Source organism: Bemisia tabaci, chromosome 1 (genome assembly GCF_918797505.1).
Source record: "Bemisia tabaci chromosome 1, PGI_BMITA_v3".
Lineage (NCBI taxonomy): Eukaryota > Metazoa > Arthropoda > Insecta > Hemiptera > Aleyrodidae > Bemisia > Bemisia tabaci.
The window spans coordinates 41,910,014-41,936,955 of record NC_092793.1 but is presented as its reverse complement, the minus strand read 5'-3'; the positions used below and the strand labels follow the sequence as shown (position 1 = coordinate 41,936,955).

The following is a 26,942-nucleotide window of genomic DNA, read 5'->3' as shown; positions in this document are numbered from 1 at the left end:
CAGGTCGGTCATATCTGGTTGGTTATCGTTAAATTCTAGAACAGGATTCCTCTTTCCGCCAATGGGAATATCTTCTTTATCATGGAGATCTTCCATTTTCGTGTTTTCTCTTAGCGGGTCTTTCCCTCTTCCCCTTCCTTTGCCTCGTTTTGTCCTTCCAGTTGTCAATTCTGTTTCCTTTTTTGTTCTCGGCTGATCTCCCGTCTTTAGCTTCTTTTCGTGTCCACTCTTCAGCTTCCTTCTAGAGTCACGCTCTTCTCCCCTGCTTCCCTTCGGCGTCGATGTCTTCTCTGGTTTATTCGTAAAAATGTCCTCATCATCATCCGTGAGACTGTAGATTCCTATTACTTCTCGTTCAATTGAGGTATCGTGTATCCTTCTTTTGTTATTGATCTCAACACCTTCCATTTTTGTTTCTTCCGTGTGGGATTCTTCACCAAACACACCCTGTTGTTTAACTGTCTCTCCTTCTTCTGTGTTGTACACCGGGACATGGTCTTCCAGAATTTGCTCTCTTTTTTCCTCCAGATCCCTTATGTGTTTCGCAGCTTGTTCCTTCCTGCTTTGAAGGGCTTGGAGTTCTGCATTAATTTCCATTATATCTTCGATTAGTTTTATCCGGGATTCCGATCCCTTAGCCTCTTTTTCCTTCCTTTCTTCTATTCCTTTCTTTTCCTCTGTTTTCATCTTCACCTCAGTTTCCAATTTCGGGATCTCAGTTTTGTACCAAGAAATATTTTTTTCAATTTCAGGAATCTCTTTAAGCGGAGAACCCTCTTCAATGATCAGATTGTTCATGATCTGTCTCTTGAATTCAATAATTTCTTTTCTGAAAACCTTTTCCTCTCTTTCTAAAGCGTACATTGTTTCCATTGCTTTTTCTAACTCCTTTCTATTTTTCTCCCCTTCTGCGGTTCCGTTTTTAAGCAGTACCTTTTGCGCTTCCAGTTCATTTAGCCTTCTCCGCTCCTTCAAAATGTCAACTCTGCAACCTTCAATCTTTAACTCCAAAGTCCGAATTGCAACCGAGTGTCGAAGGATGGCTTCTCCATTTCCCTTATGGGCGTTTAGCCGCTCGGAAGCCGGCCCTCGGGGGGTCTTCTCCTTCTCCTCCTTGAGTTTCCTACTTTCCATGTCTAGAGCAGCAATGCTGTTTCTAACCCGCTTCAGAATTTCTACTAGCTCAACCTTGCGATTCAACGCTTTTAGTTCCTCCTCAGAGTTCCCCTTAAATCTGCCCCCGTTCAAGTCGAAACTCAGTACCGCTAGTTCCGAGGAGTAAAAATTATCCGCCTCTGCTAAGCGTCTGAGTTTGTTAGATAGATTTATCATCAGACTTCTGACGCGGAGTCTGCCATGCTACATGTTGCTACTTCTTTGGTTTGAAATGAGAAAAACGGCTCCAGAAACTTCAGTCGATCCTTCAACTTACTCTGGAAACTAAAGCTAAATTAGAGTGCTGTATGATATAATTTGTAAACAAACATGCGACTACTTATCCAGCAGTGATGGACTGATAAGTTTGAGTTGCCGTCTAACGGCGCGGCCCGGCGCGGCGGTGCAGTGGCACGGTGGGCGCGGTGCGGTGCGGCGTGTAGGGGGCCGAGAGATTCTTTGATAGCACTAGGTTCCTGGATAGATAGATTTCGCAATCAATCACTGTTTTCCTATGTCTGACTGATTGTGACTAGGTACACTTGACACCACTAAATTCAATTTTGTTATGCAACTATATTTGCTAGGTCTGGAAAACTGGGCACGGTGCCCCTGAACTCGCTTTAAATGCGACTTTGTTGTACATCAAAAATTCAAGTTGGAGGTTGTAGTGGGGTACTCCCTGATGGGTTTTTGGGCAATTTCGAAATAGGTTGTCGGAGCTCCTCGAAAAATAATCGCATTTTGGTGGTTTTTTAGGGGTAAAATAGCAAAATTGGCCTCCGGGCGACAAATTAAACCCCCTCTCCCTCATCCTTGCCTTGACCGATCTGAATTTTTAGTATGTTTTTACCTGGTATAAGATGGGACTTTTCTGAAATTTTCATGCCCATACAAATTTTTTTGCTCCCGCGGCAGCGTTGCCAAGTTGCGGACTCCAAAATATCGAATTTAATGATAAAATGAAGGTTTCGGAGTGTGATTTCCATTCAAAATCAAAAATTCAAATTGTAAGTTGTAGTAGGGTACTGCCTGATGGGGTTTTGGCCAATTTCGAAGTAGAGTGTTTGAGATTTTTGAAAAGTAATCGAATTTTTGCGGTTTTTTAAGGGTAAAATAGCACACTGAGCACGGGGCGGCAAGTTGAACCTTTTCTCTCTCATCCTTGCCGTGACCGATCTGAACTTTTAGTATGTATTGACCTGGTATAAGATGTGACTTTTCTGAAATTTTCATGCCCATACAAAATTTTTTGCCCCCCGCGGCAGCGTTGCCAATTTGCGGACTCAAAAATATCGAATTTGATGATAAAATGAAGGTTTCGAGGTGTGATTTCCTCCAAAATTTCACGAAAAATGTGCAATCTGAGAGTTTTCGATAAGAAAAGGCATATTTGAACAATTTAGAGTTGCAGTGTTGCCAGCTTTTGATTTAAAATTCGTCAAAATGACCCAAATCGCGTTGCAACCTCGAGCGCTGGATTTTTATTTCGTTCAGAATTGGTTATTACGGTTCTTCTGTACTCTATGCATTTAGGTACCATGAAAATTATGCCATTACTTACTTGATGGGTGCAGCTAACTCAAAAAGAGAGGCCGGATAAAGCGATGAGTCGGGGGAAAACGAGCGGTTCGGGTTGACAGAAAGTTCTTAAATCTACTCCATCACCAGAATGTAGAATTTGAGAACTTTCTCCCACCCCCCAAACCTTATCCCTGTTGCAGTCAATCCTTTGAACATCTGATCTGAAATTTTGCCCCCGAATTTTTACCAAAAACATGATGTGTTTTTGCACAAAAACGTGTTTTTATTTTTCATGTTTTTGGTAAAAATTCGGTAAAAATCAAAATCTGGCAACACTGCAACTCTAAATTGTTCAAATATGCCTTTTCTTATCGAAAACTCTCAGATTGCACATTTTTCGTGAAATTTTGGAGGAAATCACACCTCGAAACCTTCATTTTATCATCAAATTCGATATTTTTGAGTCCGCAAATTGGCAACGCTGCCGCGGGGGGCAAAAAATTTTGTATGGGCATGAAAATTTCAGAAAAGTCACATCTTATACCAGGTCAATACATACTAAAAGTTCAGATCGGTCACGGCAAGGATGAGAGAGAAAAGGTTCAACTTGCCGCCCCGTGCTCAGTGTGCTATTTTACCCTTAAAAAACCGCAAAAATTCGATTACTTTTCAAAAATCTCAAACACTCTACTTCGAAATTGGCCAAAACCCCATCAGGCAGTACCCTACTACAACTTACAATTTGAATTTTTGATTTTGAATGGAAATCACACTCCGAAACCTTCATTTTATCATTAAATTCGATATTTTGGAGTCCGCAACTTGGCAACGCTGCCGCGGGAGCAAAAAAATTTGTATGGGCATGAAAATTTCAGAAAAGTCCCATCTTATACCAGGTAAAAACATACTAAAAATTCAGATCGGTCAAGGCAAGGATGAGGGAGAGGGGGTTTAATTTGTCGCCCGGAGGCCAATTTTGCTATTTTACCCCTAAAAAACCACCAAAATGCGATTATTTTTCGAGGAGCTCCGACAACCTATTTCGAAATTGCCCAAAAACCCATCAAGGAGTACCCCACTACAACCTCCAACTTGAATTTTTGATGTACAACAAAGTCGCATTTAAAGTGAGTTCAGGGGCACCGTGTGGGGTTTTCCCCCTTTTGGAGGGCACTTTGATGAAAAAAGATAGCACCTATAAGTTCGTCTTAAAATTGTGCACACGAGGATATAAATTACACTAATGAAAATTCACGCTTTCACGACGAAATCGATAAATTCTCAGACAGCGAGACGAGGAGCGACCGTTCAGTACCAGATCTAAAACGCGACCACTTTTTAAAGGTAAAACGAGCTTAAACATACAATAATAACTTAACTTAGTGAGAAAAGGTAAGTAACATAAATGAGATAAATTGCAAACATAGACAGCTTGTTATTAAACAAAATAAAAGCACAAAGTTATTAAACAAAAGAAACGCACAAAACTTTGTGCCAGAGATAGAAAAAGCTCAAGAGTTTAAATGTCAAATAGCAGAGACAACCGAATAATTTAACCCTGATCAAAATTACAAAAAAAAAGAAAAGAACATTAAGCATGAGTTTTAATAACAAAACTTGAGGGAAAAGAAACCTTACTAAAGGCCTCCAATCTAGCACGGTTGCATATTTCTTGAGTAACTTTTCAGAGTAGAATTTTGTTAGGAATAAAAAGGAAAGTAAAATAATGAAAGAAAAAAAATAAATATTAATATCATTAGTAGGAAAATATAAAGTTCAGGAAAAAACTTATTATAGGTGAATTAAACTTAAACATACAATAATGACTGAACTCTGTGAGAAAAGGCGAGTAACAGATGAGATAAGTTGCAAACATAGACAGCCCAGCTTGTCATTACACAAAAGAAAATCACAAAACTTTGCACCAGAGACAAAAAAACTCAGGAATTTAAATGTTAAATAGCAGCAACGACCAAATAATTTAACCCTGATAAAAAAAAAAAAAAAAAAAAAAAAAAAAAAAAAAAAAAAAACCATTAGGCATTAATTTTAAAAAGAAAACTTGAGGAAAATGAAATCTTAACAAGTGCCCCAGCCCTGCTTGGGTGGAGAGTCCCCAACCTTTTTTTTTTCTTTTTTAAACAATAACTACGAAGTAGTATTGAAAACTAGGAATTTTGGCCCGAACCGCAACTTGGTAACTTGATTCTGGACCAAGTTAGATATAGTATAAGATATCATAACTCCAATTACAATTATAGTAGAAAAAAATAAAATGGAAAAAATTACCAAAACAAAAAGGTTGGGGCCCCTCTCCTGAAGAGCAAGGTCAAAAGTTTGACCCTCCGCCTCCCTCGCGAGAAGATGGTTCCCTTTCAAATAGAAACATTCTCCTAGAATTTTCTTTTATCTTTCAAAAAGTTGGAGGGGGATGGGGAGGCGGGGACTTTTCCAACACCCTGTTTATTAATAACACTCAAAAATAAACACAAGAAGAAACCTTTAACATAGATAAAAATTAAACATGAACAGGATATGTAAGTGACTACAAATAAAAAATAGGTAAACAAGGAAACTTTTTCTCAGTCTTCTAAGTAAGTATCCAGCCCAGAACAAAAAAAAAGTAAACTACATTATATGAGAAAAATTACTTTGAACGTAAAAGAATATGAAACATTAATGAAGAGGTGAAAAATCAAAGAGAATGATATTTAGCTCCAAGAAAGGAAGAACTTTGTGAAAAAGCTTTAATCATTCAACTTATGTAGGTGGAATTTTATAAAGGGACTTATGAAGGGAATTTTAATTATCTTAGAGGTTGATCAACTAGTGGGAATTCACCAGATTTTTTTTTTCTTTTTTTTTCTTTTTCTGAAAAATGAGCATGGTTGGGGTCTGTTAACAGTTCTGAAGAAGATATCTGGAAAACTGGGAAGTTCCAATCCATTTTGCTAGAGAGCACTATCACAGTGCGATATTATAGATCAAGCAGCAAGAGAGCTCTCAACTGTAATAACACTCTTATTATGTAAATTTAAACGTCTCAATTCTGCAAATATCTTCTTGAGATTAAGCTACAGGTTTTGATGATTCCAGTTTATCCACCAAAAAAAAATTAAAAAATCCATTCGTATATCTATACTATAAGCTCCAAGACCTCCTAATTTTGCGAAACTGGTAACGCTTAGTTCCAGCGTTCTACCGGGCCGATTTTCATGATTTTTGCGGCTATCGACAGGCAATTGTCTCTAGATAAGCCAACTCTTTTCAGATTTTCAAAATATGGCCCAGGTTTTTTTATATTACGTGGTAAAGTTGCGAATTCTCCCATTTAAACAATGTAAATTTATACTTTTTGTCATAGTTCGTTTGAGCGTTCTACCGGGCCGATTTCCATGATTTTTGCGTAAATCGACAGGTAATAGGCCCTAGATGAGCCTGCTGTAATCAGATTTTGGAAAAAGGACCCAGGTTTTTTTAAAATCACGTTATAAAAGTGAGTGAGTTCACAGAATGCTCCGGTACTGCTACCGCTATGCGCGGGAGGATGCGCAGTGGTCGAGGAGGTTGCGCAGTAGCTGTGTAGCCTGCGCATCAGCTCTACACTTATCTACACAAGATTCGCATTGGCGACCTCATGTCGAGCGGTGGCAGAGTCGCCTGAGACGTCGAATGCATCCACTGTGAACTCGGTGTGGGTTCGATCCCCGTCTCATGAAGTCTTAATTATTACCTGACTAAAAGTGTTCATTGTTTTACTGCAATATTTCATCAAGCAGTCATTCCAAAACGAGTCCTTTTAATTTTAAGGTAATTTTAAGTAAAGTTTAAAATTAAAGTATGCCTCATATCGTAATTTTTTAGGGGAAAAATAAAACTAACACTGATAGGAGGGTAAAAATAGGGCCGCGAAGCGGCCTATTGATGGCGCGGAGCGCCTTCAGGGGGTTGGGCTGCGTAGCGGCCAGGGGGCGTAGCCCCCTAGTAGTAGATAGCCATTGATAAATCACGTGGTTTGATCACCATGAATCACTTTAAAGAGGTAACCTCCGAACTGAGAGAAAGCACACATAATAATATTTCGATTAAAAAGAATAGAAGATTGCTTCAGAAATTGACTTTTTCCAAAGGATTTTCACAGGCTTAAGTATTCTGCTGGAAATGCAACCTTGCGTGTTTTGATATTGTTTAGGTAAGTCCTAACTTGTGCAACAGTACGATTACACAGTGCTTCTTCCTTTAGCGCTTTAAGAATGTCAGTCTGTCGAACTGCACTACCAGCAATTATGCAATGTGACAAGTGGCGGAATACAGCTATTTTCTCTTCATGAGTCCAAGGAGTTCGTTTAACTTTGCTCAGAGAGTTAGTATCAGATCTCATTTTTTTCAGTGTCTTTATTTTTGATTGAACGTCAAGCTCTTCAGAAAAATTGCTAAGTTCAGACTCAGAGGAATAATGTGTAAATGTTTCAGCTGGGAGAGAATGATTCAGAGTTTGATTTTCCTGAGAGGCTTTTTTGGTTTTTTCCTTACGAGTTCTAAACCTTTCTTTAATTTTCACAATATCATTATCACTCTCGCTAGACTCTGAATCTGACTTTGAAGCAGACACATTACTGACATTGACAGTTTCAGAAGTTTCTACATTCTCATTCAGATTGGCGCTGTTCATATCACACTGATTAATGCGATCAGATTCTTGGGTTTTTGACTCACCAGTCGGAGCTGAGGCAACAGAGGTACCTCCTGTCATTTTCAGCATCTCATGCCCTACAATGCCACGTTGAATAACTGATAGAGGAAGTCTATAGTTTTTCTTGTGCATATTGACGCTATGGCCCAACTGTCTGGCAACTTGTTCTGTGAACTGCTCTCCTTTATTCATTAACTGCACCTTGGTTGCCATGTGATGCCTTAGACCAATAGCATTGAAATGAACTGGTTTTCGAAGTTTACATAGATCCTTTACGTAGTCTATGCATTTAGATCCATCGTACAGTAACTCTGAATCCGACTGTGGAAATAATAATGGATTTTCGGGGTCGATGCTTACTTTTTCTCGATAGCGAATTAGTAATCTGATAAGGTCATCCATTTTACGGGTTAATATCACACAAACAGGTTCAGTGCCTTTCCCGATAATGTGGAAAGAAAGGAGAGCGTCATAGCTCTTTCTTTCTTCTTCAGACAACACTTGTATGTACTCCTCATTGCTCTCCTTGTCAGCACTCTTGCGATTATTAAAATCTTTTACCTCAGCACAACACACTTCTCCGGGACGCTTGCGTCCGAGAATAATCAGGTGGGCGATGACAAGCTTGGTTAGATTTTTGTAAACTAAGTTAGAAGGATTTCGCATTAGTTCTCGGGACAAATCTACTTCATGTTTTTCAATCTTTAAGCATGCATCCAAAATGTCTTGACTATCAGGAAGGACTTCTTCTTTATGCATTTTGTTTTGCTTTTGCGCCCGGTTTGTCCGACCTGAAATCTCATACTGCCAATTTGTAGTATTAGTAAATGCATAAATTGATCTAGCTCAGATTTAATGGCCACGTGATCAGTTTGATCCATTAGTGCATTACAATAGATAATATCAATACACTTTGCAATAGCACCTTTCAATCGAGCAGCATCACTCGGAGAGGACACTTTATTTGTGTCGTAATCGATTCCACACATGCACTGAATAGTAAGTATGACATTGTTGTATTGCTTGACTTGAAAGCACGCTTTTAAATTTTTTAAATTGGAATCAATTTTTTTCATCTCAATGAAAAATCTAGCCAGATCTCGCATACAATTTTTAATGTAATTTATCTTGCCTTTTTCAAAATGTTTTTTGATCATACGGGAGGCAAACTGAACAATAAGAGGGTCCGACTTAGCAATGAGAGATACTTCTCCGTGTTGTAAGCGAGGGAAAACCAATTCTTTCAGCTCCTTCGAAGCCTCCTTAGGCCCAGCCGATAACATTATTGCACTTGTTCTTAGCACTCTTCTTTTTGTACCTGAAGTATTCAAATCTTTAGAGGTATTCATTTTACAAATTGGCACATGAAGATACAGAGTGTTTCTTGCAAACAGACCTTGGCAGTAAGCACATGTTGCATGGTTTTCTTCATTCATTACAGAGTCGGTGCAATTCGATCGTCGAACTGGAAGGAGTGAGCCTTCCACTTCTTTATTCATTACAGCTACATTATAAGCATAGTTGGCTTTCAGTCTTAACTTTTCAGTGAGCTCCGTTCTTCTTTTTTTTTCTAATTTTCAAGTCCTCTTTTGAATCAGATTCAGCGACAATTCGAGCCAAGTCAAGTACTTCATCTTCTCCGGCATGATTCCTTTTGAGGTGTCTGGTGAAATTTGTTATGAGAATGAACGGTCTGCAATATGGACATGCATTAGTCCGATTCCAAGTTCGAGATTTCTTCGTAACCTCTGTTACCTACAGGGGAAAAATGTAGAGGTATTAGAGAAGATGTTATTGAGTTTTTGCATGGAAATTAAACTGCCTGACCATCTGATGAAAAGCACATAAATATTTCAAGTGATATTATCCTATAAAGTGAATGACCTCGTCAGAATAACAATTTGCTATTAAGCAGAAGTAGGTACTAGCCCTGAAAATACATTATTATTTCCGCAACCAGGCTTAGAGTTATTTTTTAAATTGACCTAAATGACCTGATTGATTTTTTGACTAGGTATCTTTGTAAACCTGCGCAAATTATGAATAGTCGTCTATTTTGTATCATTTTTTCGCTCAGTTATTTTAAACTTTGAAATTTGCAAAGTTTTGATGAAAATATTTTATTAGATATGTTACTTTTCAAATAAAACGACAAAATTTTGAATGTAGATGCCCCGGTATTTTATCCATATTTTTTCCAATTTACACTCAAGAAATATCATAGAAGATTTACCAATAACTGAATAACTGGTTCGAGGGTCAAAGAATACATTACAAAATATATACATTGATCGAAAATCTGAGAAAAAGTAAGCAGACTTCTGCAATTGTGTTTGTAGGTGTGCTTTTCTGGTTGATGTAAAAATTGTTGCAGAACTTCTTCCAAATCAGGCAATTTTTCGGCCCTCAAACTAATTTTTGATCAATTAAACTGTGGCTTACATGGAGTACAAATTTTGAAAAAATAAATGTTATTGATACGCCTATTGTTAAAAGTTGGTCATAGTATTTGGAAGGTAACATTGTTAAACAAATTATATTCATCAAACCGCTGTAAATTTCAAGACTTTAAATGACTGAAAAAATTCCTAAAGAATAATTTCAGATGCCCTTTGGTCAGGGTGTCTACTGAAACAGGCTGGCCAAAAAACAGTACTTTTACAATACTTTTCCAGTACATTCCCAAGAAATTTAGTACCTCCTCAACAGAAAAATGCAGTACTTTTTAAGTACTTCAATTTGACGAAATTCGAAAAATTTCAAAAATTTGAATTTCTCGCTCAAATTGCTTCAAAAATGAGTGAAATTCCGGACCTTCTTGCGCAATGTCCGCACTTTTTCAGTACTTCCGGACCGCCCTTGAAAAATCAGTACTATTTCCGGACTTGCAGACACCCTGTTGGTCTTTTTAAGAATATTTTAGAATTTGAATCCAATCTGTAAAGCAGCTTTCCAGTAATAAGTTCTTTTGATATTTAAAAACAAATATTGCTAGCACAGACAGAAGTTATAATTCAGGCTCACATTTAGCAGTGAGCAGCTTCTAATGGCCCTTGAAATATTGTTACAGTCTTGGTTCAAAACTTGTTGGAGTGATAAATCATATGTTCCTCCTGTTATCACATTTTTATGCTCATAAACTTATTGATGATGTTGTCACCTTCTGGCTAAAGTATCACAAGCGCCATGTGATGTTTCAAAATTTCCGCCGCCATTTTATTTTTTTACAGAGAAATTGTTCAACGAAACCGTCCGAAAATTCCACTGAATTTTCTTTGTGCTGCCGATAGAATGCAGTGAAATTTTCTAACAGATTCAACGAACAACTTCTCTGTAAAAAAATGAAATGGCGGCGGAAATTTTTAAACATAGCATGGCGCGAGCTTCTGATACTTTGGCCGGAAGGTAACAATGTTATAATTTTTTTTCCTTCGTTGAAAGGAACAACAATAGGAGGTCTGTTCAATTAGAGACAGGATTTTGGTGATAACTAGCCCACCTTACGTCCGAATTAGGTTATCTTTGACTTTCCTGGAAACTGATAACATACGGAAGAACACTACATTCACAGATTTTCAAAATTTAAACAAGCTTCATCGGTACACGGTTCGGAATAAGGCAACCTCATCAGTGTACTGTGATTTTTTACAAATGACGAATTTCGTTTGAATTAGTTGCCAAAAACAATGTCTGAGGAATTTATTTCTTTTTGGCAGAAATTCCTAAAAAATCCCAGAACACTGGTGAGGTTGCCTTATTCCGAACCATGCACCAACACAGTTAGATTCAATTTTGCAAATCTGTGAATGTAGGGTTCTTTAGTATGTTATCAGCTTTCATGAAAATCCGAGAAAACCTAATTCGGACGTACAGTAGGCTGGTTATCACTGAAATCCGGTTTCTAATGGAATAGACCTTGTACAGTATTTGTATCGTGTCAGTATTTGATCCAATAAGGTTTCTTGAGAAACATTACACCTCACTTTTTATTTCTTGGTATAAAATTGTACTAAATCATTTGCATTCCTACAATACTTCGGAAATAGAAACTAGGGTGCATACATGACCTTATACAGCAAATAAGGAGACTTGTCAAATTCACTAATGTATACAATTAAGTACTACCCTGATATTCAGAGGTATTTAGTTGTACCTGTAGTGGTGGTGGTGGTTGTTCATGATTTTTCTCGTTTACGCCATCAACTGCAATACCCTCAGGTGGGACTTCTTCACAGTTAATGGTTTCGGGTAAATATTCTCTTGTTTCCATAAGGTCAGCGGTGGTATCATCCTGATTGACCGCCTCAAATACCAAAAAGTTTTCAGATGTTGCCTGGTTTTGTACATCATCGGAATCGTTCACCTATTTTCGTGCAAACAAATCACGAAATATTAGTTGTTCTTTGGAAGCATGTCTACGAGGGCTGTCCCAAAAGAAACCGGACTTTTGTCATAGAGGGCGAACCGAGCGTTGTAATGAAGTTTTCTTGGGCTTGTTTGAAAGCTGATAAGCTACTGGAGATACTGGTATTTACAGAATGCAAAAATTCGTCTTGGTAAGGAAACTACACGCTTTGGAATAAAGGGAAGTCAAACTCGAGTTGCGATTTTTGTCTTTATTTCAAGAAAAATTTAGATACAACTTAAAAAAACCCAGGTTTTAAGTTAAAAACTTCGTTGCTCTCATTCAAATGCTTAAAAATAAGGAAATTAACATTTTAAGCAGCTTACCAAGTCATCACCTTTCCCCTTCAAAATACTCGCCAGCTTTTTCGATGCATTTTTGCCACTGTTTCTTCAATTGGGAGGAACACTGTAGGAAATCCTCAGGTTTGAATGATCGCAATTCCTTCAAGGTGAAACTGTCAATCGCGAATATTACAATGGTGTTCTGAGACGATTAAGCGAAAATGTCCGCAGAAGAAGGCCTGAGCTTTGGAGAGAGATTTCCTGCTTTCTGCGTCACGATAATGCACCTGCCCATGCATCCCTCCAAATTGGCGAATTTTGTGCAAAGAATGCCATGAGTGTCCTCCCTCATCCCCCTTATTCGCCTAACCTGGCTCCGTGTGATTTTTTCTTATTTCCACGACTTAAATCTACCTTGAAAGGTCGACGTTTTCAAACCATTCCGGAAATTCAAGAGAACACCTTGAAGGAATTGCAATCATTCAAACCTGAGGATTTCCTACAGTGTTTCTCCCAATTGAAGAAACGGTGGCAAAAATGCATCGACAAAGCTGGCGAGTATTTTGAAGGAGAAAGGTGATGACTTGGTAAGCTGCTTAAAATGTTAATTTCCTTATTTTTAAGCATTTGAATGAGAGCAACGAAGTTTTTAACTTAAAAACTGGGTTTTTTTAAGTTGTATCTAAATTTTTCTTGAAATAAAGACAAAAATCGCAACTCGAGTTTGACTTTCCTTCATTCCAAAGCGTGTAGTTTCCTTACCAAGACGAATTTTTGCATTCTGTAAAAACCAGTATCTCCAGTAGCTTATCAGCTTTCAAACAAGTCCAAGAAAACTTCATTACGACGCTCGGTTCGCCCTCTATGACAAAAGTCCGGTTTCTTTTGGGACAGCCCTCGTATTCAAGAAAAGGAAATAGGTCTAAGTAAAGCAAAAAAAGTTCCATCAGTAGCACAGGCACAGTTAGGAAAATTTTACGCCAACAGCATGTTTACCTATTACTGAGAATAATTGCTTTAATTTGTGAGGAAATATGGGCTTCGTTCTTGACTCTTTCAGACCTGAGATATTATTTATTTTAGAAACATTATTTTGACCCGGAGTATTTGGATAAGTAAACTTTTCTCACCGGGGTTTGAGGAGAGGGCACATGAGTGCAGTTTTTGAAAAAAGGGCTACTCATGATTTGAATTAAAATATGTCTTGAAATATACTCTGTGAAAAATTCACTGTTAAATTCCAATTTTTTAAGCATTCAAAAGTGAGTTTAAACTTCATTTCTGTCATAGAACTCAATGTAATTTTGAAACTTTAAACATACTTGGAACAAACTTAGAATAGCAAAAAGTGTACTTATGCGCTTTGTTCTCCAAGCCCTTCAATTTACGTGTATATTTCAGTTTGAGCGCAAATAGATTCTTTTGAAACTACCCTCTCTCTAAGTTAAGAATAAATTAAAATATTAACACCAACCTGCTCATCATCTGTTGATGAATGTCTTGTTAATGGTTCTTCCACACGATCAAAAACATTCTGGAGGTCCGTAAACAACTCACTTATATCACGGAAATCAGGATCAAATGGAATTTCATGAGAGTTTTCATCAAAAATGTAAACAGAATCATCATGTTCACCCTGTGAAATATGAAAAGAGCCTTGGCTGTTAAAAAATTCTCCCAACATTCACTTGAAATACATTGTTTCTAGTACCTAATCATAAGGCAAGAGCAAGGTTATAAATGTAAGTTCATTTGGCTTTGTGGCACAAATTTTGAGGCGCGCAGTTCAAAATCCCTGGAACCAACATGACAGAGAGTAGAAATTGTGATGACTCACTGGCACGGTTCATTCACAGAGAGTGAGCCAGTGGAAAAGTGGGCTTGAAATATCTTACCATGTGTACAAAGAATAGTGTACCCTAACATAAATTGGACTGAGTTAAGCAGAAAGGAACCAACCCACATTTTGGAAAAAAATGAGTTATGAGTGGTTTTGAACTCAACCACTGCTCTGCTATCTATCGCCAAGAATTCACAGTTTTTGTTGGAGCAAATTTTGCAGCAACTGAACTTGAAGTTTATCTTTTACATTGAGTCTTATGCAGGAGCCAAACGTTAAACCTCTTTTTCACGGTTCAATCCCGATGTGGCTTGGTTCCTTTCTGTTTAATTCCGTCCAATTATAAAAGGAATTCTTTGAAAAAAAAGCTTTAAGAAAACTGATTAAACTATTTTCAAACTTCAGTGTTGTCTATTAAAAAAATGTAAGCATTTAAAGTTTCTCTGCCAAGTAGGGCCTTTCCCACTGAATTGCTCTACTATGAGGTATCCTATTGTGCAGTGTTTACTGGGGACTAAGCAGTAGATGTAGAATACTCCAAGCAAGTAAAGACTAAAACATCATGTTGTGGAAGCTGAAAAAGCAGCAGGCCCTATGCTGGGACAGCAGTCGTAAGCTGTCTTTCTTCCGACAGATTGCGTTCACCATTGTTTTCCGTGCTTTGCCAATCAGGAATGCAAAATAATTCATTTTTTATTAACATTTTGCAAAATTCTACCTGAGAATCAACCAATGAATTAGGCATATGACTAACACAACTAACCTATTGTAAACATACACTCTGACTTGTTTTTGTTGAAAAATGATAGCTTCTCTGTTCAGGTATATGATAGCTAAAATTCCAAATACACATGATACAGAGTCAGTTCTGTTTAAAAATAATTCAGAGGTCCCCCGGCTATGCACTTTTGAGACATGGAAATAGTGTTTTCCAATAACAAAAAAAAAAAAAATAATGGGCGTATCTTACCATGACATTCTCTGAAGTGTTCACTTGTAGCACCTCCTTGCATTTTTTTTCACTTCTCTCAGTTCTCTCCGGGAATATCTATGGCATTAGAAAATGAAATAGACAAAAATGTAATTTTTAAAAGGCCATCAGCTAATAATAAAACGCAATTTTTTCTGTAATTAGGTGGTAATAACCAAACACTTACTATAACATACTTCCGTTTATAGGTGACCATAGTTTTTGTTAGTCATACTGCAACTGGTATTCTTTACCAAATACGTAGATCATCTTAATTGAAGTTCGGTTTCTGGGACCGAAAACTTTGGTTACCTGGGTCAAAAACTTTAGTGTTCCATATGAACTGAAATTCAGTACACATAACCCAAGTTCAGTCTACGTAACTGAAGTTTTTTTTTCTGAGCAATTCTATACAGAAAACTCCAGCAATTGTAAGAATAAGAGGAGAAGGCCACTACGAACTGCCATAATTTATTAGAGTCCCAGGATGCTTTCAGCACAGTTTTGTCTTGCAACCATCAAAATATCAATCAAATTTGACAAAACAGTGATTAGTTAAATCTTTGATGAAATAATGTAAGTTTATTACCTGTGCAGGGTTGCTGACATTGGGAGAAATTCTGAGACTGCTCTCTTTCAAACATTGTGCCAATTTTTGTTCTGGAGTTCCTTGAGGTTCAACCAGTAATACCTCTACGTTTTTGTAAAATGATGACTCTTCTGAAGGAGATAAATGATTTTTTTCATTTCCTTGGATCCTCTCCTACAAATTCAATTATTAAATTAGATCACAGTAAAACCATAAGGAGTTAAAGATCAGGAGTTTAAAATAGAGGTTTGGGGGGGAAAAATATTAATCTAATCTAAGGGGTAATCTATTAGTATTGTTTTACAGACTAGCGATGACACAAAATGTATTGAATCCGATCAGAATGATGAACACAACTCGGTTTTTGGAATTCTTTTTGTTGTTTTTGGCAGTTATATCATGTACAAGGAGATCAAAACCTGCCCTCAGTTGATTTTGATCAACTTTGGCAGGATTGTTGAAGAGGGTGTCAAACATAACAGTGCTCACTGTGCAACCATTTATGTAAATGTGTCTTCGTTTCAGAGTTATGGGTTTTTGAAAATTTGAGTTAAGTAAAGGATGCGCACTAAGCTGAAGCTCAATGGAAGTTTAATAAGATGAGCACTGGGCTGGCTTCTTGTGTAATAAAGCCTCCGTTCATTCCTTCTCAGATGCCAAATTTTTTAAAGAGACAATTACTTTCTTTTTAATGGTTGATCGAATGATTAGTTTTACCTACCTCTTTCGATTTTTACATAGAAATAGAAAGTATCAATGAAATCATTGGAAATAATATAATTTTCTGTCCTTTTCAAATGACACTGAAAATTGAATTGGGGGAGTAGAAAAATATGAACAGAACAATCAAGCTACATTTAAGTCCTCCCGTTGCTCTGAAAAGTTGGAGTGCTTTTCAGTGATTTTTCCTGATTTGATCTGGTATTCATCTCTATGGTTGGCCGTTTGTGCCTAAAAGGAAAAAAATCCCTGTGAAAGAATTATTTCCCGTGTGGGATTTTTTTCCCTTCACGAGCGGGGTTTTTTCCCATGTGTGGGAATTTTTTTCCTTGTGTGTGATTTTTTTTTCTTGTGTGGATCGTGATGTTCCTTCTCGTGGGTGATTTTTTTTCTTGTGTAGAATTTTTCCCCTCATGTGTGAGATTTTCTCCTCGTGGGGATATTGTCTCTGCAGAACTTGTAATCGTCTTGTTATCAATCAGAGGCTGTTGCCCCTGTTGCCAAACTGTAACTTTCGGCTCTGACTTTATTTAGCATCGAGCTTCGAGCGATCGATTCTTTGGAAGTCAAAGTCGTTCGGTATCCTAACCTCAATTTCTCCGTGCCGTTCTCTGTGCCTCTGCGTTCTCTTCTCTCATCTCTCTCTTCCTCAAGCTCTTCCGGTTAGACACGACTGTTGGATATTTCCAACATACGTAAGTTCAACTTCATTAATTTATACTCCATCCAGAGTAAATCTATACATAAAATTATGATCACGAAATCTATAGGTACACTGCTGTGCTGATCTGAATTACTTCCTAATCACTCCAAGGAGAGTACCTCAAATTGTTGATGTTTTTTACTCATTGATTACTGCTTGAGGAGAATGTAAAACACCGTAAAAAAGAGGTGAAATTTCGCGTACTCACTTGCGCTATTTAACAATTTTATGGGGTGCGTTTCGGGGTCAGGATGGCCCCATCAACAGCTGGCAGCAAACTTTTTGGCAGTTGGCTGCCGACTGATGATGGGGCAATTACAACCCTGAAAAGCGTTCCATAAAATTTGCAAATAGCACAAGTGAGTATGCAAAATTCTATCTCTTTTTTACAATAATGTCTTGTGAATGTCCCTTACAAAAGTTACTGTTAAACACAGTGCTAAGCCACTGTCCTTTTTCTTAGTGCAGCGGTTTCCACCAGCAGATGATGGATCATTGTCTTTAGCTGACTCTGTCGGTGCTGAAGCATACTCTTTGTCATCGAGTCCACACCAACTCAAAGTGAACACTCAGACCAAAGAAGAGATCTACCTTATTCATTTTAGAATTGAAAGGAACTCTAGAATGAATGTGGTGAATCCTCTGTCCTATTGTAAAATGGTTCTAACTTATTGTCCATGGAATCAAGGAACAATTTTATATCTGATGTCAATCTTCCACTGTTTACGTATTTAACCTACTTTTTTGCGAAAGGCTTTGATGTAAAAATACACCCCATGAACGCCTATCTCTGCTTTCTAGATTTTCCAGCAGGCACTCTTCAATTAATCCTTGTCTATCTTTTCTGTGGCTTGGTCTAGATTCACTCCTGACACTGATGCAAGTCCTCGTAGGACTGACTCATCATACATTTTACTAAGAGGCACAGATTATGACTCTTATTTATTTTTATAAATAGACTACGTCTATCTTCAGACCCAAGGTCTCAATTGTAATCAGGAGGGAGAACCTGCATTTTATAATTTATGGAGTGTGTTTATGATGAATCATATCCCCTACATATGGTCTAACCTGTGTTAAGTATTCCATATTTATTACCTCAAAAATCGAGATCCTCTTTTTAAAGGAGTCAGAAGATCTACCATCACATTGTAAACACTTTCACCGTTCTAATGAAGGCATCACGTATTATGTCCATCCTAAAAGTGGGTAAACATACTTGGTATGGAGTTGACTTCAGAGCCTATCAAGTTAGCTGGAGGAGCCTCTTGCAGAACAAGAACGTTGAGATGCTTCCCACCAACAGCTGAATTTATCAACTGAGGTAAGGAAAAGGAAATTAGAATTAACACTAAGCCTGATAGTAGTTTATCTTGTAATTTTTGAAATGAAGAAACTTGAGCACTAGCTCCAACAATCCTGATAGTAAAATTCACTATTTTCTTTCAGCACCTCTACTCCTAAGAGCAGTTATTTTCAGCAGATTCAGAAGCAGAAGATCTATATGGATGCTGACGTGATTGATGGTATGCTATGAATTTTATGCTTAAAATAGGGGTCTAAGGGTCATTCCATACAGGTTCATCCAGGCAATTTAACTCATCATAACGGATCATAAACGTTTTCTGAGTAAGCTGTAGAACAGAATATGAACTTCGGCACAGTTGCGTCTTTGTTGCCCAAAAACTCTCCCTGATATGAATTTTTGAAGTTTTGCTCCGCTCAACACAGTTTCTTCCCATAATAGTACTGGTTATCTTTTTTTTTGGGGGGGGGGGGGGATTAGCGAAAAACCCTGTAACTCATTCAAATATGTACCTACTAGCAGGAAACCCGTGCTGCGCACAGGAAAACCCCACCATCAGCAATCACTGTGATTAGTGATCAGTTACTAATTGTGTTTCTGAATTATTATCTACTATTTCAAAATTGGCGAGACGCACTGGTTTGATTAAAAAGTAGAGATTAGCAATATGCTGCTATTTTGGTCCGTTCTGCAATAAGCTCACATGATAATTATAATAATAAAAAATACCCAATCAAAAGTTGGTTATTTTCATGAAGATTTGTTACTTCTGTCAGTTCAATGTTCAATTGAAGTTAGCTGGTGAGTTTCAGCCGCGAAAATTACGGGATTTAACCAGCGGTTTCGTTTAATTCACAGCAATGGCGGGTTTGTCATCTACATCGCGGAGAAAACTTGATTTTTCTTGGGATTTTGTAAAACAAATTAGAAATTACACGATAATCACCACGGTATCACGGCAAATACGTCGGGTTCCTAGCGAATTTTTAAGATCATTACAATTGCGCGTTATTCACATCAATATCGTGGCATACACGCGAATTTCTGACTCAATTAAGACTACGTAAATGTGCGCATAAAACTCATAAACATCTGTTACTTGAGATGGGCGAAAACGTATGATTTTCCTTCAATTTTGTATGATACCACATACCCACTCCGGAGTTCAAATAGTTGCTCGCTTCAATTCTGCTTGTTAAAAGTGACGAATTGGAAGAATCCAATCTAAATTTCACGAGAACAATGGGATGTAACCATCGGTTTCCCTATATAAGATTTAATGTTTTGAAATTAAAAAAAAAAAAAAAAAAAAAGAGCATTAGCGATGATGTAAAATTTTGCAAGTAGGTAAGACTCATGTGTTTCGGTTCCACGATCGGAGTCAGATATTGATGAAATGCGCGCGAAACCCTCGCTTCTCCTCCGATTGAAGCGTTGCACACCGTCTTTATGTTCCATTTTTATTTATTTATTTTATTTTTGAAGCCAAGCAACAGCTTCTCTCATTTCCCGAGAATTTGCCTTAATCATTTCAAAACAAGATAAAAGTAACAAAAAGTAACCCCAGGCGACGTGAAGACTAAATCACAACAATTTTTTTACTTTCGAACTTGAGCAGGTAAATTTTTTCAAAAAAAAAACAAAAACAAAAACAAAACGAAACGAAAGGTTCCGCGGAGCACATTTTTCACTAATCTTGCAAAAAAAAAAAAACGGAAGGAAACTCGAACCAATGCGCGAACCAATCGCGAAAATCGCGAACCAATACCGTAGAATGAAGAAACTACGTCAGTCTCTTTATTCTATGCCGATGCATAGACAGATTTTCCAGATTTTCACATCCCTGAGAGAGTAGCCCGGCAACGGATGCACGAGTCGGAGCTCGCAACAATCATGGCGCGGCATTTCCAAAAGCGCGACGCCGAACTCCTTCCATCTTCCTCGCACTCGTTGGACGCTTAACTCCTTCCATCTTCCTCGCACCCGTTGCGCGTACCAGAAGAACACACGTAAAATTTATCAGCTGTCTTTCAGCGCGAAACGCGAAAATCGCTCCATCTCGCTCGCACTCTCTCTCGCACCCGTTGTCCTTACGGGAAAATCGACCCACGCGGACCGCGATATCCCGCGAACCGGCGGGCGGATCGCAAATTCTCCCTTATCCGGCGCCTCGGGGTAGAGAGGGATCCCAGTGCGGAATCTCAGGGTCACACGGCCTCCCGTTCACGAGATCCGCTGATACGTGAGTCAGTCAGTCGAGTGAGTCAATCAACGTGAAGTCTGCTTTATTAGTATAGATTGTATTCAAATCTGTCAAGTAAAGCAATCAGAGTTAATGGCTTTAAAGGAAAATAACTAACAAATTTTTTCCTCATCTATGAAACCCACCATACCCGCAAAACGTCTCGTTTTCTAGTGATGAACATGTTTCACTTTTGATAGCTGCAACTTCTTGTGATTTTATTTTTCGTGGTTTTAACATGACCATTACAGTCTGGCAAGAAAGTGTCAAAAGGAAAAATTTTGGTAATCTGGCTCTGAGTACATGAGACCATCGCATTTCTAAAATAATCTTGTTTCCTAGGGAAATTGTGTAATTTCTGAATGTCACATCTGCGTAAAGAGTTGAAATTATTTTTTCATGCATGTATTTTATTAATTTCATCTATAAGTTATGAAGTTAGGCCACTGTTTTGCCAAGTTACTATTAAGAAATTCTTGCTTTGCCAGATGAAAGAGAGAAAATTTAGATCATAATTGAAGCACTTTTTTCAAAAAGTTGCCAAGTTTTGGTAAAATGAAGAAATTACAGAATTGAGTTTTTGATAGAAAAGTGTTGTTTGCCTTGCGAATATAGTATTTCTTGTCTCCTTAAAGTTCATCTCTATTTTTTAAGTTGGAACCTTTTTGGAAAAAGCGCTTCAATTTGGAATGATGTATGAAATCAAAAATTAGTTGTCAAAAATTAGTGCCTGACAAAGCCTCTTTGTTGCAGGACAATGTCGAGAGCTCGCCAACAGAATCATTGGGAAGTTGGATGCAGGAGCTGAGTATGCAAGTCAGGATGACCATCAAGGGTTGGCTGCGACCCTCCAGTCATTAAATGAGCTTGGTGATATGCAAGTCAGCATTTTAGGAAATTTACAAGAAACTGAACTGAAAACTTCGTTGATTCAGCTGTATGAGCACCTCCTGGATTTTACTGTGTTTCATGAAGGAGGTACTGAAAATGACAATGAAAATGAAATTCCACAACTACAGGAGAATTCTTTTGTCTTAAGAAATGGCATGCCTGGAAGACCAAGCATCATTCTTGATAGCAATCTTGTTAATTATTACAACACAAATGGTAAGTTATCCGTGGTTAATTATTACAATCCAATGGTAAGTTTGTAAATTCCACAATTCTAAGAATTAAAATAGGCCCTTGGTAAATTTTTAATATTAGCAAAAGCTCGTCTCCAGAGATGTGCTCCATCATCACTTTTTTTTCAGGAATTTTTATCTCAAAACCTTTGAAAAGTATGGTTAGTAAAAACTTAAGGTATGATTTTCTTATGCCCATTTGAATTCAAAGCAGGAAACTCAGCCATTAGGCCAGTTACGCTGATCACAGAATCGTATTTTGATGCTTCATTCTTGCAGATTAGCTAAAAATGATAAGATTTGTCCAAACAGCGACATTGTATGTTGAATATTAACCAAGAAATCGTGCTTTGAAAAACTCTGTTTATGATATCAGTTACTCCGGTAGTGCATGCCTTGGTTTCTTCCACCTTAGTTTCGTCAAGCAGCAATACACAATTTACCACTGGTTCCTTGATGTAAAACGCAGATTATAAACGAAGGTGGAAAAAACCACAAGAATCAATCAACCGTCAAAGCACGATTCTATGATTAACGCAACTGACCCATTGTATTGTATTTGCTCCTGCAGTATCCCCGTATTTACTATACATACATGGAAAATATTAATTTGCTAAAATAGCTAAATGCCTAATTTAAAGGACCGATAAAATGAGTCACATCATGCAGGAAGATGATTAATTTGCGATGCAAAGAAAAAATGTACCTATGTATAACTTATTTCAATTTTATTGCAATTAATTCCCATCAAAAGACGAGCCCCTTCTAATAGTAGATAGGCAACATACACTACGCTCCGATGAGGTAGTATAGAAACAACTTTAACAATTGATAACAATATCCAGGAGGAGTGGTGTTCTGATATTTGTAAACCTGAGGGACGTTTATCTATACTCAACTCCCCCTCCCCTCTTCCCGTTCCTCTAACCAAACATTTGAATCGTTCAACCGTCGTTGAATCCAACCATTTGAACATTTCACGAGTCTTAAGAATTTATGAATGGAAATACATCAGAAACTAATTCAATACAAACACTGCAAATTTTGGAAAGGTTCTTTTTAATTCTGAATGCCAGAAAGTTTTGCTGCAGAGTTAAAAAAAGAAGCCCAGGATACATTCAACTCGGAAGAAAAATGAAATATTTCTAGGGGCTTCTCCTGTACTGAATAGCAATTAAGACTTAAAAATACAGTAATACTGCAATTAAAAATTTATGATTACAGAATATAATCTTTATTATGTCGTACTACTATTGATAAAGGTTTTGAGTAAATCTGAGCTTGAGTGGATGTTTCTACTGACAGGATACTTAATTCAAGCATTAGGTTAGAACCTAGAAACAGGATTTTCACCTCAAGATACACATCAATGGCCGAAGTGTAAAGCGGCGTTTCCTTGTGATGTTGTAGACCTTCTCCTACAGTATTTTTTTTCTTTCTTTTCTTTCTTTTCTTTTTAGCAAATTACTCAACGTTATTTCCGTACTTTAATTTTTTGTCTCTCTCAGCAAAATATTCTGTGTAAAGTTCAAGATAAAAATGTGACTCGTTTTTCTCCAAAAAAATTGTTATTAAGCTGAAGTTTGTAGCTGAGTAGTGTATATTTTTCTTATTGCAAACTATTTGCTCAATCCTGTTGTGTGGTTCAGTAATCCAGGAAAAATAAGTTCACCGCATGTGTTAAAAGATAAAAACTAAATCCTTGTAAATCTATGGTAATTGCAGGTCTTAGCAAGAAGGAAATTGCGAAAGCTTTCAAAGTGTCACGCAGAACCTTATACCGTAAAGTTGGTGTTGCAAAAATGCCCACATTAAGTGATGAAGATCTGAGGAATTTGATCATAGAGATGAAAGAGGAAGATCAAAGTTGCGGTCAACCATACATCACAGGTGAAGTCAGAGCTCGTGGTTACTACATCTCTCGCCACAGGATTCGGAAACAATTAAGAATTGTCGATCCTGTTGGAAGTGTTCGAAGACGCCGATTTATTGCTAGAAGGAGGCGGTATCGAGTTAGAGGGCCGAATTATTTGTGGTAAGCGTCTTGTTTTGAATTTTATCTTTTATGTGTTATAATGTTACCAGTAGAAGTATAGTTAATTCATTAAGGCGCACATGTTTTGCATCTTGACTATGTATAAATCTACAACTATATGGACAAGTTGAATTTTGATTCTGCGTCTGGTGTCAATGACCTAATATTATGAGTGTTGTCCGGAAGGTCTGCCCCCATTTGGGAATGTGAGAAATTTTGCTGAGAGCTACAGGGTATTCCTAGTATAATTATTGAAGAAATTACCCTTCAGAAGCATGTCTGGGAGAAAGATTGGATCTTAAAGTAATATAGGTTTTTATGATCTGTCACTGTAACTGCCATAGCCTAGAAGGAAGTTTTTTTTCATCCAAGGCTAGGTACCTATATTAGTCATTTTTACCTTAAAATTCTCAGGTTCTAAAATGACAATATAATCTAAAATGTCAGCAAGAGCCAATAATTAGAGTTCAAGATACTTTACAAGAACCATTATTCCTGTTGGGAACAAACATTTCAAAACAGATTGCCTCTCAAATGCAAAACTTTCATTAATCAACGAAATCACCCTTCAGCAACATTTCTCTTTTGTAGGCATATGGACGGAAACGAAAAGCTACAACTAGTGGGCATGTACATCCATGGTCTTGTCGACGGGTACAGCCGTAAATGTTTATCTTTGGTGATCTCGAACAACAAGAAAGCTGGTACTGTAAAGGAGGCGTTCAAAACAGCAACTCAGCAATTTGGATGGCCAAAAAGGGTCAGGAGCGACAAGGGTTTGGAAAACATAGGTGTTGCAAGGTGCATGCTAGAGCGCCGAGGGCCAGAGACGAAACCTTTCATCACAGGTCGATCGATCCACAATGTGCGCATCGAAAGATTTTGGAGAGAGGTCAATAAAATTACGGAACGCTTCAAGGTTTTATTCAGAAACCTTCAAGAAATTGAAGCTTTAGATCTAAATAATGAAGAGAATTTTTTTTATTTGCAGTATATTTTTATTCCTGTAATTCAAAAGTTTTTAAGTCGATTTGCATTGCGATGGAATGCCTATGACATTAGAACTGCTAAAAACACCGCCCCTAATATTTTATTCAACCGTGGTGAGAAATCACCTGATGTGGAGGGAGAGTTTGAATCCTCAGAGGATGACAGTGATGATGATGAAATTCTATTGAACGAAACAGAACAACTTTGGCGCGAGAGAGCAGAAACACTTTGTCCAAACCCTGCAGATTTCAGCGAGTATGAATCAGTTGAGAACTTCGTCAATCTGTGCCATATTATTTAGTTTATGAAGTAACTTAATTCCTCATGTACATAGAGGAAAAAAAGGAGGTGTTTGCATTTCAGGCATCTTGGAATTTTTTGATGACTTGATGACGCAGGTGGGTACAGCGACATTTAGCGTGAAGGGGACGTCGCTGTACCCACCTACGTCATCAAGTCATCAAAAAATTCCAAGATGCCCGAAATGCAAACACCTCCTTTTTTTTCTCTATGCCTCATGCCTACTTTTAATGCGTGCCGGTCACTTATCAATAATATGCTACAACATCGCAAGTTGAATACACCGAAATGATTCTGAATGATTTTTGTTTTCATGATATGTAAGTTGCTTGGTCCATAACATCTTTTATGAACTGCACATTTTGTCCTCAGCAACCAGGAAATTCTAGGGAATTTAGTTCGGAGGAAAGATTATGAAGGACACTGTTAAATTGTGGGAAAACCTTGGGAACACAGCATTTGCCCTTTCGTGGTCATGGATGACAAACATTTCAAGTTTTCACCGTCTGAATCGAGTCAAAATGTTTACTCGGGTGCTTCCAGAGAAAAGGTAAAACCTGGGGAATTTAAGATTCGGAAGACACTAAGATCCTTTAAAATACCAACGAAAATTTGTCTCTAAAATTAAATCAAGCTGTACGAAAACCACTAATGTCCATTTTCCCAGTCTGAGTTTTTTTGGGTTGATAACCCTAGTGGAAGTCAGCCTTGTGCAGGTCCGTGCGGCGGAAGGCTAGGTCCGTGCAAGTCCCCGTCACCTCGTGCAGCCATCTGCGAAGGACGGGATTCCCGAAATTATGTCTTTGTTTCGCTTCCCTCTGCACGGACTCACGGGAGGTGACGGGGACTTGCACGGACCTGCACAAGGCTGACTTCCACTAGGGAATACTTTTCCGAGTTGTATGCAACCATGAAAGTGGTGTTAATACTCGATTCAAGGTTATCTTAGTCCCGGAAAGAGTATTTTTGCCACTTTCATGTTTGTATCAACTCTTGAAAATAATTATTAACATAAATAACTGGAACCTGAGAAAATGGACATTAGCAGTTTTCGCACAACACAATTCAATTATGAATAAAGAAACAGATGTTTATCTAAATCCTTTCTCTTTTAACGAAGAAGTTTCCTTCACAGGGAGTTAAAAAGAGCCTCTCTTTCCCATGTTTGACACCGTAACTTGATAACCACTGTGTGACTGGGTTCTCAAATAGAGTCAAATCAAGGTTGGAGTCAAATAGACAGAAAGTTGGTGATGTAGCCAAGGGGTGTTTAAAATCAGCACATAGCTGAAATTCTCACTGCAGAGGGAGTAAAGCCTTTTGAGCACAATTTCCCTCAAAGAGATATGCTGTTTGGTGCAACACTAGTTACAACCATTTCTGAAGGCAACTGCAGACGCGTTTTGGCCTTATTGGGCCAATCCTCAGTGCAGTTCAGTTCCCTTCCTGCAGAATGCTTGTAACTAGTGTTGCTCCAAACAGCATATCTCTGTGAGGGAAATGGTGCTCGAAAAGACTTTTACCCTCTACATTTAGAATTTTAGGTACATGCTGAATTTAAAAGCAAGTTGCCTACATCACCAACTTTCTGTCTATACGACTTGTGTGTCTACCGCGATCAGTTTGTTGAGTCAAATACCAAAAAACAATTTTTACTACCATGAAAACTTGGCTACAGAAGAAGCTCTTACATACATACTTGTACAGGTTTTAAGTTCTTTTACTTTTGAACCTTGTAGAAGTGCACTGTATAACACCCTCGGTAAAAACAAAGGTGTCTAAAATGTTTGTTTTACAACTCAGAATTTTAGTAATTACTTTTTTACGGATCATTTATGTCCTCCAATTGACCATTTTTTTGGTAGTACAACATAAATTTACTTGCCATTAATATTCAAGTCAATTTTGACACCTTTCTTGTGTTAACTTTGAAGAAATGTATTGTGTCTTCAGTTTTAAACAATGGAAAAATAAACCTATGTTTTGTAAATAACCTTTTTTTTTTTCAAGTGTAACCCCCTTAATTCCACCCCTACCGACAAGCATAACTGCAAAACTGCTG

General features: G+C 37.7%; 2 protein-coding genes across 5 annotated transcripts; one reads left to right on the top strand and one right to left on the bottom strand.

The window, feature by feature from the left end:
* Positions 1 to 4,094: 4,094 nt before the first annotated feature.
* On the bottom strand, positions 4,095 to 15,594 carry LOC109035439 (uncharacterized). Of its 2 annotated transcripts, XM_019049077.2 has the most exons (5): positions 15,461 to 15,594; positions 14,872 to 14,949; positions 13,536 to 13,697; positions 11,526 to 11,735; positions 4,095 to 9,127 (listed from the first exon to the last, which is right to left on the bottom strand). In XM_019049077.2, the coding sequence occupies exons 2-5, from the start codon at positions 14,872 to 14,874 to the stop codon at positions 8,915 to 8,917; spliced, it is 588 nt and encodes a 195-aa protein (XP_018904622.2). In that variant the 5' UTR covers positions 14,875 to 14,949; positions 15,461 to 15,594; the 3' UTR covers positions 4,095 to 8,914. The 2 variants fall into 2 exon arrangements, with proteins under 2 accessions (XP_018904622.2, XP_072157222.1); XM_072301121.1 differs by lacking the exons at positions 14,872 to 14,949; positions 15,461 to 15,594 and having other exon boundaries at positions 13,536 to 13,745.
* LOC109035440 (uncharacterized) lies at positions 11,725 to 26,867 on the top strand. 3 transcript variants are annotated; one of them, XM_072301108.1, is made up of 6 exons: positions 11,725 to 16,875; positions 18,010 to 18,207; positions 18,333 to 18,409; positions 21,185 to 21,538; positions 23,281 to 23,590; positions 24,182 to 26,867. In XM_072301108.1, the coding sequence occupies exons 3-6, from the start codon at positions 18,388 to 18,390 to the stop codon at positions 24,879 to 24,881; spliced, it is 1,386 nt and encodes a 461-aa protein (XP_072157209.1). In that variant the 5' UTR covers positions 11,725 to 16,875; positions 18,010 to 18,207; positions 18,333 to 18,387; the 3' UTR covers positions 24,882 to 26,867. The 3 variants fall into 3 exon arrangements, with proteins under 3 accessions (XP_072157209.1, XP_018904624.2, XP_072157211.1); XM_019049079.2 differs by lacking the exon at positions 18,010 to 18,207; XM_072301110.1 differs by lacking the exon at positions 18,333 to 18,409 and having other exon boundaries at positions 11,725 to 18,207.
* Positions 26,868 to 26,942: the final 75 nt, after the last annotated feature.

Coding starts and splice junctions, on each gene's coding strand:
- LOC109035439 (XM_072301121.1), bottom strand. CDS start 13,745: ATGTTGGGAGAATTTTTTAACAGCCAAGGCTCTTTTCATATTTCACAG. Junction 11,736..13,535: donor CATCAACAGATGATGAGCAG/GTTGGTGTTAAT, acceptor GCACGAAAATAG/GTGAACGATTCCGATGATGT. Junction 9,128..11,525: donor AACCACCACCACCACTACAG/GTACAACTAAAT, acceptor TTTCCCCTGTAG/GTAACAGAGGTTACGAAGAA.
- LOC109035440 (XM_019049079.2), top strand. CDS start 18,388: ATGGATGCTGACGTGATTGATG. Junction 21,539..23,280: donor TAATTATTACAACACAAATG/GTAAGTTATCCG, acceptor TGGTAATTGCAG/GTCTTAGCAAGAAGGAAATT. Junction 23,591..24,181: donor AGAGGGCCGAATTATTTGTG/GTAAGCGTCTTG, acceptor TCTCTTTTGTAG/GCATATGGACGGAAACGAAA.